Genomic DNA, 14,073 nt, shown 5'->3' with positions numbered 1-14,073 from the left:
CCCACTGTTCACGAGGCGGAAAAGGGATCTGACGAAGGCGCGCCTCAGTTTTAACGGCCTGAAGGAACAAATGGTCTAGGAGCAGATTGAAAAAACGAAGCAAATGCGCAAACCCGGCCCGCACAGTGCCATGGGCGGCGAGAGGCGACGTGACGGCTGACGCTTTTCTCCCCGGCTGTTTTTGTGGAAAAAGGAACCCGAAGTTGACGAGAAAAAAGGCGAGGCAGAATCTTTTGCCACCGAAAAGCAGCATGCAACGGTCGAGTTCACGGGAAAGCGCAGCAGTGACCACCGGTGCCCGTCCGTGTCTAGATAGCGCAGGGTACCTCAAGCTCTCGGAGACAGCTGCGGCGCACGCGCGTGGACAAACGGATTTCTTTGATGGAACAAAAGGGCGCGAATGTGCGCGAACTGCGCGTTCTTTGTTGGGCCCAGCAGGAGGAAAGTGAAGAGTTGCAACGGCAATAAAGGAGGACGAGACTCAAAGGGTTTCTCTCTCTCTCCCCAGGATATCAGCCAGTGCCGGTCGTTGTAGGCAAGTTAGGAACCGCGTGCCATGTTTTTCCTCTGGACGTGCTCGAGGGGCGGCTGTTATCCTTCTTTCCCTTGAACCCCCCCGAATTTCCGCGGGTACGATTCTTCTTGAGTCTTTTACAGATGCTGACGAGGTTGTTAGGGGAGAAGACCAGAGGATCGAGGAATCAACTCTGGATGGCACTTAGCTACGGACACATCGGCCGCATCCGCCAGGAGTCAACAGGGTTTCGAGAGCGGAGGTGGACAGTGAAGTAGCCTGCTGCCCGACTCACGTGAGTTGACGAAAAGGGACGGCTACTTTCCCTTTCGTGCTTCGGAACCACACCTCACGGGAAACGTTCCCCTGCGGAGTAGTTGACACCAGCTGCTTGGTTTCGTCGTGGATAATCGGGTGTAGTGCCTTCCGAGCGAACGAAAGTCTGCTGCATCCAGTTGATTTTGCTTGGTTTGTTGTCCGCACATACGTAAAAGGTTCCTTACAGGTTCACGTACCCTCCCCCCTTGTTGGCGAAAATCCTTTGCACTGAGGTCGCACCGAAAGAAATATGTCGCTATTTCCGTACTTCAACACGAAAGAAATGCGTCGAAGAAAATCGAATACTCCATGTTCTTGAAGGACCAGGAGCACAGTCAAGTAACGAACGGAGACATTGGAGGGCAAAAAAACAGATGGAAATGTGTACGAGTCTCTTTATTTCCGGGTGCAATCGAGAGGCGGATGACCGCGGCATTCTTGAGCTGAGTGGGTCGGCACGTGGTAAGAGGGAACTCTGTACTGAGTCTGTCATTCGAGGAACGGTGGATCACTGTCCTGTGCTGGCGTTCTGCAGGCAACCTGTTTTTTCTGGGTTAGACGTCGACTACCTATCAGGCCGTTCGATGGCCGTGTTTGGTGTTTCGGGCAGATCCAGCACATTGAAGGTCCAGAGGGGACTTAAGAAGCGCCACGCGAAAGTCCATCAAGACACCAAAGCTATCTTGGCATGAAGCCCAAATGAAATAGCTCGCGCCACAGCATTCCGCTGCGCGGCCAAGAACTCTGGCCACCCAATGGACAAGCCCACAATACGAAACTCACGTTAGAGAGAAGGGAGTACCACACAAGATATGGTAGAGTTGGTAATAAATCAAAAAAGTCGCTTGTGGAAGCAGTGCAGAACTGGGTTCTCGTGCCTCTGTGAACTCTACCTGCAATTGTATTCTGGGTGAACGGGTTACACCCGGAAAAACCCCACAAAAAAACGCCGACTGCGTAACTTTGAGGGAGCCCTCTGTCTATACGAGGGCCTTCAAATATCCCTGCATGAAAATCCCACCCTGTAAAGGAAAAGAATAGAAAAACTTCAGTCACCCGGGAAGCCTAAGCGCCGACTGCAACAAATCTGTGTGGCCGCTTCCCTCCGTCACTTAGCTGTAGAAAGTTTACCCATGCAACCTAGAGGCAACTCTCATAAAGTTTTGTTGCCGTTGTTGCTCTGCTCCAACCGAGTGTTTACATGATCTGCATGTCGTCCTTGCTTTGCCGCGGGGGAGCGAGAGGCCTCCTTCCAGACAACGTATCTTGCCACACGCAGGATCTGCGAAGTTAGCCTCTAACAGGCAGGATTTGATGAACTCAGCCGCTGAGGGTTGCGCGAAAGAAAATCGCTTGGGGTCTTGTGCTCGATATTTTTGTTCGCGAATTCGGTTGGGGAGTTTCCAAGCACCTGAAGGGTTAGCTTTTACTGAGAAACAGGTAGGTTCATTCAAAATCTGCCGCGTGGCATCTCAAGACCGTGTGACCGGTTGAAATTTACTCGTCGGAATTCCGGCGGGTGGTACAAGCTGCAGCTCCCAGAGGGGGAGATACCTGTGGGCATACGGAAGGCATCAACGCGTTACTGCGTAGTATTTGTCTGTTTGAAGCAAACACGAGTTCCTAGCTGCAGAACCTGTAACAGACAGCATGGTTACGGGTATTATCCAAAAAGGAATAACTGCATTCGTGTATGCCGGAAGACAAGATTCCTAAAGCGTTTCGTTCGATTCTCGCTTTCCTAATCACCCGCCGAACGCTCCACTCGATCCTCCCATGCTGCCGGAGGTCTCCCTAACAGGACTTGAGGAAACAGCTAACCATCTATATAACGTGTCTGTCATTTCTGGAGCAATGGATAACACAGAAGAAAGCCCTCGCTTCGTCTACAGACTGTCAAACAGAAACCGTTTTCCTCACTTGTAATCTCTAGGATTGAAACTCGCAAGTCCCAATGCAGGGGTTGTCAGCGGTGTGGTCCCGTTTTGTACTCCATTCCTGCCTGCCTTGCAGTTCTGCCACTCCTGATCGCCTGTGCCCGTTGAGCGTCGCCGAAGCTGTCCACTGGGGGTTCCTTCGCCAGCAGGGATTTCAGTTGCCCAGCAATGTGTTTTGGGGATTCCCTGCATGGGAGTGGCTGCTCTTGATCCACAGTGAGAATGCGATACTATCCCACCCGGCGGGGCTCCTCGGGGAGCCATAACGCAAGCGTGAGAGCAGTGTTCTGGGCAGAGGGAGCAGAGGTGAAGTTGGTGCCTTCCGTACCTCCAACAGCTCGGGCAAGGACAGCCAACCGTTTCGCTTGCATGCGGAGCACAAACAGCACAGGTACTCGTTAAATTTTGGGCTGTACCCCGGGAAGCGCTGCAGGGAGCAATCCCCGATGGTTCAAAGTGTGGCAGGGACCGCTCTGTCTGTGCGATTGAGCACGTGGGGTTGTACGGCAGATCGCAGCTATGCTGGATGCCACCGTTCATCTCCCGCAACGATGTCACTTGCGAAGGATTCCAGGTTGGAGCAGTCGATGCTTGCGGTTCTGGAGGTACACACGCCAGCGACAAAGAAAGGAACCGAAGAATATATTCGCATGCTCCATTGCACAGTGCCTGCCTATATAACGAGCATATATAATCGTAATGGAGCAACTACCACCCTAGCTGTGGCACGGGTAAATAACACAAGGGACAGAAAGTTACCCGGAACTTCTGCAGATGTGTGACGGACTAGTTGTGTCCAGGGACTCACAGCATACAAGTATGCACAAATTAGGAAACGGTGAGGACCTAGATTCATTCGTGCACTTTCAGAGAATAAAGGCCTGATGCTGCTCCCGCCACATGAGCATGCCAGGGCCCCGGCATGTTCCGCGTAAATCGGCTCGTGTCTGTCCCGAAGAGTGGCTTGGGAAGTGCTGAGAAGCCGCTGTCTCGCTGGACTGTGCTGAGAAGCCGCTGTCTCGCTGGACTGTGCTGAGAAGCCGCTGTCTCGCTGGACTGTGCTGAGAAGCCGCTGTCTCGCTGGGCTTTGTATCGCTTCATATCGATGATCTACCAGTTTTCTGCACGACTCTGCTTGAAGGGTCTACTGAACCTACATTGACGGCACCCGCCCGCGTCTCTTGTCCGGTGAACTCTACTGCGCTGCAAGGTTGAAACGGATCCACCTTTTCTGCTGTAAGAGCATCAAGAGGGAAAAGCTGTGAGTGGAAACAGCCGTGAGAAGAACGATGCGAAAGAATCAAAAGACACCGAAGAAAGTCCACACCTTCGAGCGGCGTGTCGTCTGGGTGAATGGTGAGGGCGAAGTGGTCTACGTAGTCCGTCGTATAGACGCTCTCGGGAGGGTGGTTGCGCCTGGATTCAGCCTTCAAATCCAATAGAAGGCCACAGTCTTTCTCCCTTGATATAGTAGATCGCTGGAGAGAACTGCCGTTGCCCGGTACGCGGCGAAACTGGGTTGTTCTGGACAACAGAGACCGCGGTGGGAGTCCGGTTCCATGGTCCTCACGCACAGGCCATGCACGCCCTTCGATACTCGCGTGAGGTGCTAGTCTCCCATCTAAAGAAGAAGGCTCCACATGCTGACAAGGACTTGCAGGGTGATGGTCCCATGTGGACGGAAAAGTTTGTCCACACAATTCGGTGTACCCTGTTGGCGAAACCTGTCGGCAGTTGAGCGGAGAGTCTGGCGACTCTACATGAGCGCGATGCGTGCATGGTGAATGAGGTTCCTTGTGAAAACAAGGAGCGTCAGAACAGACGGGATTTCTCCGTGGGGCGGGAAAGTAACAGTCGTCGACTGCGTAGGGAGGGACTAGCCACGAAGGGTAGGAAAGCCCCGGGTTCGCGGGAACCCGAAATCTCCGGCTGCCTGCTGTGCCTGCCATGTATCACCGCAGACCTCAAAAGAGACAGAATCCGCACTATACTCCCATCAAACGCGTGCACAAATCCCCAAGGGGAAAGCCTGGTAAGGGAACAAGTTTTTCGGGACGGAATTCGGTGCATCGGCGTTCGCAATGGACGAGACACCCGCCTCAGAGGGAAGAGAGCCTCGAAGGCCAAGATTTTCCAGGCCTGGGAACAAGAGGCGTTTAGGCGAGGAAAAAGTCTCATACGAAATATTCACGAGAAACAGAAAAGGCTCTGACACTATTTGCTGTGCGAGGCCTTAACTAACAGAGAAAAGGGGCGTATAATTTCTGCTGTGACATCCTCGCTCGTGCTTTCGAGCGGCGTAGAAGGAGGAGCGCTCGGGTTCAGCGACAGCCGATCGAGCAGTTATCGCGACGAGAGCGGCGGTGACGCGTGAAGCAACCTGACCGCAAATCTTGTTATGGCACTTGAGTTTGTTTTGTCTTTTAAAAATGCATGACACGAGCGCTTTAGAATGGCCACTATCCTATCACGATGCAATGAGACAGAGTTAACAGCACTGTTTCATCCAGATGTGTTTTGTTCACAAGCGTCTCAGGCGTTTCCCATGCGCCTCCGGCGAAGTGATGCGCTCAGCATTTGCACCGAAGATCACTTGCTAGCAAAAGGAGCTGTTCCAGTTAACACCTTTTACCTCTATTTTCTTCAACCGTGTCACACACCAAAAATTCAAAAGCCACGTAAGCCGAAAAAAAAGCTATTACCTCAGCCGGCACAGATTCTGAGACACTGCAGCCTACCAACGTTCTTTGCATTCCCTCGGTCACCAGTCTGAAAACACCTTCCTCGGATTGTTTTTTCTCGAGCAGAAAAATCCGTATTCCCGGTAGACATGCGTTAGTCTCCATGAAAAAGAGGACCTAGGAAACGCGACTCAATGATATATCTTCTTTTTTGTCCTAAGACGGAAGCTGTCCTTGTCAAAGGATGCACACGATTGTCCCGTCCCAATGGTATATACCAATTACAAACGCAAACTCGTCGGGTCTAATGTCGTCAGTCGCTGAGCAGCAAACGGACACGAAAGTGAGGAAACCAGAAGGTGGAGTTATCGGACGTTGAAGACGGTGTACCCTATTCTAAAGCCTGCGTAGGCCTCCAGCGGGCTGCACAGCAAGCGGCAACGTGTGGTCTCTGGAAATTTCCGGTGTCTATGCGACATAATGAATCTAAGGTGCAAATTCTGGCAGTCTCATTGAATAGTCCTCATAGCCTTTTACCGTGACGAAATGGAAGCCAGCGTTTCAAAGGCAGACGAGTTGAGGCCTGCTTAGAAACGGGTTTTCCTAAGGACAAAATCTATTCAGAGGACGACAGCGTCACCTTCACAATTGCCCAACATCCACGTTGCCGTCCATCCTCGAATTTCCTTTAGTTCGTATGACTATTCAACGAAGCGTCCCCATCAGCAAAACAGGCAAAACGCAGGAAAAGCCAACAGTCCCTTCAAACCGTGAATCCGTGGAACTGGGGAAACACAGACGTCCAGTTGCACATCCTGCGCACGCTTCCTCCCGTGTGTACCGCAGTTGAGAAGCAAACAACTCGTTGGTCACGAGCAGACAAAAACTGGACGGTATGCATGAGAGAGCTATCTGTGTAGGCAGAGGAAAGGAAACACGTGTCCAAAAGGCACCGAGCTAGCCAGCTTCACAGCGAGTTTAGAGTTCGTCGTCTCGAGTCAAGGGCTCATCATCTTCTTCGTCCTCCACGTCCTGCTCCTCGCTCTTGTCTTCTTTCCCAGAATGGTCTTCCCTCGTTGGCGATGGATCGCCGTTTTCTGTCTTTCTGTCGCCGGATGGCGCCCTCGACTTCGTCGGCCCAGATGCAGCCTCCTTGGGGTTCCCAGCCTGCTGCCCGCCAGCGATTGCTATGTCTTCGCCGGTCTCCTCTTCTTCCCGTTCAGCGTCGTACACGTAGCTCTGTTCGCTGTCCGAGAGATAGGACAGGTTCATCCGCGCTGACCACGATTCCTCTTTGTCTAGCATAAACGCAATGACGGGTAGAAGGCCGTTGCGGTAGAAAGACTCTCCCAGAGCTCGCAAGTACATAAAACTGGCTCTGCAGGACACACAGTTTTTGCCGGGGCATCAAAAAAAGACGAGAGTGAACATGCCAAAACGTAGGAATCAAAGCACCCTCAAAACAACCGCTTTCACCAGTTTGTGCCGGAAAGGAAAACAGCCCTGAAGTTCCGCATACTTCCCGCGGGAAAATACTGTTCTGATGTATTTTCTTACAGGTTCTTTGAGACGCCCTCCAACTTACGGAACCCCGGCATTGAAGGGGTTTTAGCCGGGGCTTCTTTCTCCCGGTCCTCCATAATTGCATATCTCCACACGCAGAATGCAGCAGTTGCTTCACGGCGTTCTCTACACGTATATGCGCCTGTGTGAATTCCGTGGAAAGTCTCAACTTACTCCCAGTCCCACGCTTTGAATAACGGGGGAAGAATGAAGGACCACATAGCGGCAGATGGCATCGAACCGTAGACATACTGGAGCACAACCGCGCCTTCCGTCTGCGACTGAAATGACACCACGCACACACACTGGGCCAACGAAAGGCAGTTGGTATAGGGAAACCCTCACGGCGGTCGCGACCGGCCTATCTCCTGTGCCTCGTGATAACTCCAGGCTGCCGACGCTCGGTCCCGCAGTTCCCCCTTACGGCCCCTAGAGCCTGCCGCTACGCAGTTCACGAACGGGCATATGGAACCCGCCGAAAACAGGGTCATGGAGCAACTGCAGATGTAAAACGTGAGGCCTTTTCGTCCCTACAGCTGCCGACGTCTCTGTCGTCCAAGCAACAGAGACGGAAGACCGAGGTCATTTGACTTATCTGATTTGCCTCTAAGAGCCATCATCATATACAGCATCACGTACTTGGAACGACACTGGACAGGCAAAAACGGCGTCCCGACGTGGAAAAAAGGACACACCCTGGTTCCGATTAAGAATCTCTCTCGGGCAGTGTCGTCTCCTCCAACAGGGGAGTTGCCCGCCAGAACTCACCTCAGTGCTGTAGAGCACTTTCTGTCCCTTTCTGATCCGGAACCCGTTTTTCCACAATTCCCCCTCAGAGCCGACAGGCTCTATGCGAGCCTCCACTCCTCGTCGACTGAGGAGAGGCGCAATCAAGACAGGGCGGTGAGGCGCACGGCGTTGCAGGCGTAAGGCACCCTGGAAGGCGTTCAAGGGTCCGGCAGGCATCCAAAACAGAACATAGCCAACGTTGCTCCTGGCGGACACCGGCGACAGCGAGGCCCAGGTTCACCAGGATGCTTCAGTCTTTTAGCGCAGCTTTACATCACGGACAGTGACGACTCGAGAGAAAGGTTCCAACACGTTTTCGTGTCAACGACAGAATTCATCCATTCGACTCGAAAAAACAACCGCACGCTGATCAACGGCGCTAGTAGAGTCACTATTCCGCCCCTCTGTATCAAGATCCCCGTCGTCAACGTCGCCTGCCTCCAGTCCGCCCCTCCCCCGTCGGCGCAGGGAGGTCGCGGTCTCCCACTGTTGAGTGAAAATTCGTGCAAGTGTGCCTAGGGCCGGAGAGAGACGCCAGGTGGTGCAGGGCGGCGCCAGCAGTGCTAACGAATTCGGGGCAGTCCGTTAGGTATCCCAAATATACCTCAAGAGCGAAGTAGCTTTTGGTGACATGCGATTCGTAGACCACGCCGTTGTAGCCCGTTCGGGAGCCGGAAATCAGTATATATTCGTCACCATCTGCATAGATCAACTTCGCCCATGTTGCGCCGCCTGTCACAGCAGAGAAAACGCGGAGACCCTTTGTCGACTCGCATAGAAGAGAGATCCAGCGTCTCACAAACCATCTTGCTGATTTTTACGAGAACAGGGTGCATCCGATTTCGGCAAAACAGCTCTGCAGTTGGAAACGAAGATGACCCGTAGATTCGCAACCGCGACCTTCCTAGTCTGTGGACGCGGTGCACATGCTGACACAAAAGCCGTGGTGACACCTACCTTCGTCGTATTTGAGGGTCCACGGCGTGTTCACCCAAAAGCCGCCATGGAAATTGGCGTGGAGCATTGCAGAGATCATTGTCACCTGTTCCTCCAGAGTCATTGCATCATCCTGACAACAGAAAATCCCCAAAAGAGGGCAACACTTCAAAAAAGCCTCACCAAAAGATTTTATGGGGTGTCTCACGTCAGCAGCAGCTCACACCCTCCGCAACCGACAGGCAACTGAGACTCTGTTCCCGGCGCGTGGCTTAATGTGTCTGCACCATTAGCTATCCCTGTTGCCTCTGGATGCACAAGGAGCCTGTGGGATCCATGAGATGTGCCCCGTAACGAACTGACCTTCGTCCCCACTTCGCCATCTGGTCCCATGCGTCGCTTGTTGACGAAGGTGACAATGTCTTCCACGCACACCGCTCCGCCTGAGGACAGGCAGAACTCCAGATGCACTTCAGATCGCATATGCGTTTCACTCAAGTGGGCTTCTGCTGCTGAGGCAGCTCGACAGGGATTCTCTCCGGATGAAAGTGCAGTGCGTCGCTCCGCCCAAGTCTGCTGTCCCAAATGTGTGCTACGCCACCCCCGAGAAGCTAGTACACCAAGTCAACGGCACCCAGGTAGAAGGAAGCAGAGAAACGGACGCCACACTGAAAAATGCTTCTGCGTAACGTGATCAAGGTGACTCCAGCGCAAACGGAATATGCACCAGAACAGAAAGAGAACGGAACGCGAGATTGCCTGATGGAAAATCGACTCATGGCCTGCACGTGTTAGCCACTTCTGCCACGCCTGTTGGGCACTCATGTGAGTGTCCGCCGCCTGTGCGTGAGTATCAGTATAGTCTGGCAATTTTCGAGGCGAGCACTTTCCTTCCATCGCGTTCAGCATAGACATGAAACGGCAAGTCTCCAACGTCACTTCAGCTAAATTTGCGTATTCTCCGTCCCTCGTGAATCTTCAAAAGGTTTTACGTACTTCTATTTACGAAAGTCTCCGCCTCAGAGGAATAAACGAAATTCGGTTCGCGTCTGCTTTCTCGGTCCGACGCGAATATGCACGGGAACTTTATGCCGTCGCGGTAGTCGAAACTCATCAGCACAGCAACGAACACAGCAAGGCAAACTGCCAAAAGAACGCATTCCCCCATTGTTCATAGCAGCTTCAGAAACTCCACCGCGGACGGACACAGATGGATACGGAAGGTGCTGTGTCGGTAAAACAAGTGATATTGCCCCGGTTTGATGCTTTGCGCCAAAAACGCTCAACAGGTTAGCAGGACCGCTGGTACCACAGGCATATCACATCTAATCAGGGAAGCCAGGCAAGCCTGCGCTTTCAACAAAATTGTCGCCCCTCTCGCAAGCGTCGCCGGGGCCACTTGCGTTTCGGCACTGAATGTCTAGGGTCAACGCGTGAGGAATTTTCGAGACACACAGTTGCTTTCTGGCAGGCGCAACAGAAACGCAGCTACCACGAAGATGGGTAGGGCGTTGAACGGACTGTACATACACAGCAGTGAAGAGGCAGTCACAGTTGGGCGTTGAAGTCGTCGAATTCACAGGCATCCGCGCCACTACGCCGCACCAGTAAACAGTGCATTCCGAGGCGTTTCCACAGAACGCAAGAAAGGAGAGAGGGGTACTCCTCAAAAAAGCAACCTGCAGAGTTGAGAGGATGGCCTTTTTCGAGGAAAAAAAGGACAACAGGTGACGGTGTCTCGTGAAGCAACACGGAAGTACGCTGTTACCGCCAAACCGTGAACAGGACTACGCCCCGTCCCTGTGGAGCAGCCAGAGCGCTGCGGTTGCAAAAAACAACGGCATTCAAAACTTGTCACAAAAAAGAAGATAAGCCGCCTGCCTCCGCTCGACTTACGCGGTGGCACACGTCTGCATTGGTCATCGTTGATCTGTTTCTTGCTGATGTTGCCAGCCCATACACAGCTCCAGACAGCGTGTGTATACGCGTACACATGCATGCGCGGCGCTGCGTCTCGTCATGCAAGCGCGCATGTGATGATAGCCCTGGACCAAAGGATTAGAAGTTGCGAAAAAATCAGCAATCGCGTTTTATGATAAATCCTTTTCTGCAGGAAGCACGTCGGCCATTTTTTTAGTGGACCTGGGCGTGTGGCCTTCGGGTCGCCGGAGCATCGTGGCGAACCGGATGCGGCAAGACAACTGGCGCGTTGCTGAAGAACTTCGCTGGTCAGTTCCGTTTCCGTGTTTGTACGTGACTCATAGTTTTTCGTGACTATGACCACAAAAAGGAACCGAACTTTTGTCATTCGCACTTCATCGGAAACTGACAATTGGTCGACCTCAGATGACGACGGCGTGGATCGAGGTGCAGTGCCCTGGAAACGTAAACAGCGGCGACGGTTCCTCCATGAGGGCAGCTGCAGCAGCATCACTTTATGGATGACTGGTCCTTTGTCATTAATGATTCATGCCCATTTCCCTGAGACCATGTGAGTGGTTGTTATGGGTGATGTCTCTGAAGCCTTACCGCATGTCGAAGGAGAAGTCGGCGTGGACCTACGGTGGCTGGCCGTGTTCCCATCTGTGTGACGTTCTTTGCCGTTCCCCGGTGACGTACAACAAGTCATCCTAAAGCCTCGAGCCTAATCTCTTTCGCGTAATGGTCTGCAATCGATAAAAACAGTTTCTTCTCTAAGCGGTGCCATACAGGGGGAAAGCACTTGCAGTTGAGGCAGGCGGTTGCCGCCCACGCAAGGGTAAGATAACGGTGCGTCCACACATTTTCCTCCCTGTGGCAGTGTGCAAAGTACAGCCTTTTTTCCGCTTGTCAACAGCCCACAGGAACAAACAGCGTCACGAGGTGGAGTGGGATTGAGTGCGGTGTCGAACCACCCGAGCCTCGCCCGTCTTGAAGTTTTGTCTGCACAATGTCTGATGATATATCGAAGAGTCTCTATGAGAGAAGGAGCGGTGCCCTCGTGTTTAAGGGCCGGGGAAGTTTGAAAGATGAGAAGAAGAAGGAACGCAAAAAGAAGCACAGGAAGCGGGAGAGAGAAGGAGATGAGTCAAGAGAAGACGAGGAGGGACTCGAGCTAGAGGAGGTTGAAGAGGTAGAAGGAGAAGGCCGCATTGTTTCCAGCGGCAGCACAATTCAGGGCTTTGAGACCAAATTCATGGATCAGTGTGAAACAGGAGATGTTTTAATGATCAAGCATCCGCTCACACACCAGGTCGAAAGGCGGATAATCAGTAAAATCATGACAAATCGCAGCATGACTGTCTCTGACGGTTTCTCAACAGATCTCGTCAGCACAACCACTTTTGCAATCAGAAAGGAAGGAGCTATCTTGCGCAAGAAGGCACAGAAAGCAGCCAGCCGCGACAGAAAGCGGCAAAAAGGTGATTCCGACGGAGATTTTGACAAGGTCATTCAAGATGAGGTCTCCAGACAGCTTCAGAAGAACCTGAAAAAAGCCGCCAAAATTGTCACGGTTCGGGAAAAAACGGGTATGTGGGGATACAAGGTAGTTTCCCGAAAAGCAGACCACGAATTGACTGCTGAAGAAAGACTGGACGAACGGTGCAAGCAAGGACGAGATAAGTTTTGTTGGTGATCTCTAGACCAGTTGAGAAGAAAGTGCAAGACGAGCGTTAAGAATCCAGAGTGTCTACATCTCGTCCAACCGTTACGTATTAAATAGCATTCACACGAGGGAACGTACGCCAAACTTGAAGCATCCATGAAGAGGGGCCATCCCTGGCATTCCTAAGCGAATGTGGAGCTCGATTGAGTTTTCGGGTTTTGTAAAAGGATAGATTTATTCCCGGATACTGAGTTGCTTGTGACGGAATTGGTTGGAAATCTGTCGACTGCCCTCGCCACCTTATCGGGCTAAACCGGCTGAGAAGGAACCCCGAAACAGTCTTGTCGATGATGTGTAACAGTTTTGTAAAGAGAAAAGAAATTTTCCTTGGTCGTCACAGGACGGTTAAACCGATGGAAGCATCCTGATGTGACTCGTCCGTGGTTGTGCAAGAGATTTGCCAATTTATTTTCTCCAGCGGTGCCGGAGTTGTCATAGTCCGAAGCGTTTCAGAGCAAAAGCTCTCGGTAGCCTTCTCTGGAGTCAGGTAGTCAACCTGAAAGACTGCTTGACCTTGGGTATTCCGACTGTCCGAAAGAGCACACCTGTCAGCGGTAGACACTTATCTCCTAGGCACAGAAGAATTCGACGCGCATGCCCAGCTTCGTTGCTCCAGGTGACGCGGCAGAGGGTAGCCTGACTGCAAGTCCTGTCTACATGTCGTTCGGAGTCGGCGGTCCCATTTGGGCAGTGGAGCCGTTTTGTTTCTTGACCACCAAGCTGCTTCGGTGTGGGCATGCTTCAGACTGTGGGTTTGTGAGGGACGCCGCACATGTAATGTCGCTTGCGGTTCATTAGAAAACCGTAATGCTTCTCGGATTAGGAGTACGAGGGGAACGAATCAGTTGTCCCGGCAAATCACGACGGTCGTCAGGGCTGTAAAAACACACCGTGCATTTGCACTTCGTAGCTGCTGTTGTGCATATGGGACCGCTAGATGATAGAGGATCACAAATCAGTTTATTCAGACAAATAATATGTGTATTAGAAACAGGAGCTGAGAGGTAACAGTCGTTCGTGCTGGCTCACTACGTGTGTTCGGGCCGCTGGTATACATCTCAACATATCCTAGGAGCAGACAACCGAGGCGAGGGGCTTTCTGTTCTTGACGCGAGAACAATCCAGAAACAGGCATGACGGCTCCGCAAGCGGAAGTAGAATTTAAAAATACGAAACCTATAATAGAGAGGTTCTAGTAATTCGGCAAATGCTCACGACGTAGTCGCGACTGCAGCTCAAATTCCACCTCACTGTCTCCAGGGTGCCTATCTGGACGCTGTCAGCTTTGGTATGATTGAAGTGCACAGCAGCTTTCTTGCTTGTGCAGGGTGGTGCGAATTTTGATTCGTACATTTTCTGCCTCACCGCGTTGGCGGTTTAGGAGAAAAGTACAGCCCTGAGAGCGGTTAGATTTCGCGCCGATCACAGCATTCTGCAGGTATCTCTGGTGTCCTGTAAGTGTATCCAGTGACCGACTGTTCTGTCTTGTCACAACCACCGCTGGTTTTTATAACTATCTCGGCCCCCGTGTACACTCAGCCAGAATCCGCCGTCATTGCCTTTTTTGAGCACGTGCATCTGCATGCGCTATGTTTTGTTTCGATTTAGCGAGCAGCGAGAAGCAAGGACTCCGCAGCGTTTCGACTCTCCAGTCGTGTCTCAGTGTCCCAAGGACAAACACACGAAGAC

At 52.2% G+C, this 14,073-nt stretch overlaps 3 protein-coding genes across 3 annotated transcripts; 1 reads left to right on the top strand and 2 right to left on the bottom strand.

Annotated features, from left to right (window-relative positions):
- Window positions 1–2,304: 2,304 nt before the first annotated feature.
- Window positions 2,305–4,718, bottom strand: NCLIV_063380 (hypothetical protein; the record flags this gene model as incomplete). Its single annotated transcript, XM_003885889.1, has 3 exons — window positions 2,305–2,386; window positions 2,753–3,368; window positions 4,097–4,718. The coding sequence occupies 3 exons, from the start codon at window positions 4,716–4,718 to the stop codon at window positions 2,305–2,307; spliced, it is 1,320 nt and encodes a 439-aa protein (XP_003885938.1).
- Window positions 4,719–6,428: 1,710 nt separating this feature from the next.
- NCLIV_063370 (conserved hypothetical protein) lies at window positions 6,429–9,906 on the bottom strand (the record flags this gene model as incomplete). The annotated part of the gene is made up of 7 exons (XM_003885888.1): window positions 6,429–6,828; window positions 7,188–7,294; window positions 7,782–7,949; window positions 8,407–8,534; window positions 8,760–8,871; window positions 9,102–9,181; window positions 9,735–9,906. The coding sequence occupies 7 exons, from the start codon at window positions 9,904–9,906 to the stop codon at window positions 6,429–6,431; spliced, it is 1,167 nt and encodes a 388-aa protein (XP_003885937.1).
- Window positions 9,907–11,667: 1,761 nt separating this feature from the next.
- NCLIV_063360 (conserved hypothetical protein) lies at window positions 11,668–12,354 on the top strand (the record flags this gene model as incomplete). Its single annotated transcript, XM_003885887.1, has 1 exon — window positions 11,668–12,354. The coding sequence occupies one exon, from the start codon at window positions 11,668–11,670 to the stop codon at window positions 12,352–12,354; it is 687 nt and encodes a 228-aa protein (XP_003885936.1).
- Between the last annotated feature and the right edge of the window lie 1,719 nt (window positions 12,355–14,073).

Source organism: Neospora caninum, chromosome XII (assembly GCF_000208865.1).
Source record: "Neospora caninum Liverpool complete genome, chromosome XII".
NCBI classification, from domain to species: domain Eukaryota; phylum Apicomplexa; class Conoidasida; order Eucoccidiorida; family Sarcocystidae; genus Neospora; species Neospora caninum.
This window is presented reverse-complemented; position numbering and strand designations above follow the sequence as displayed.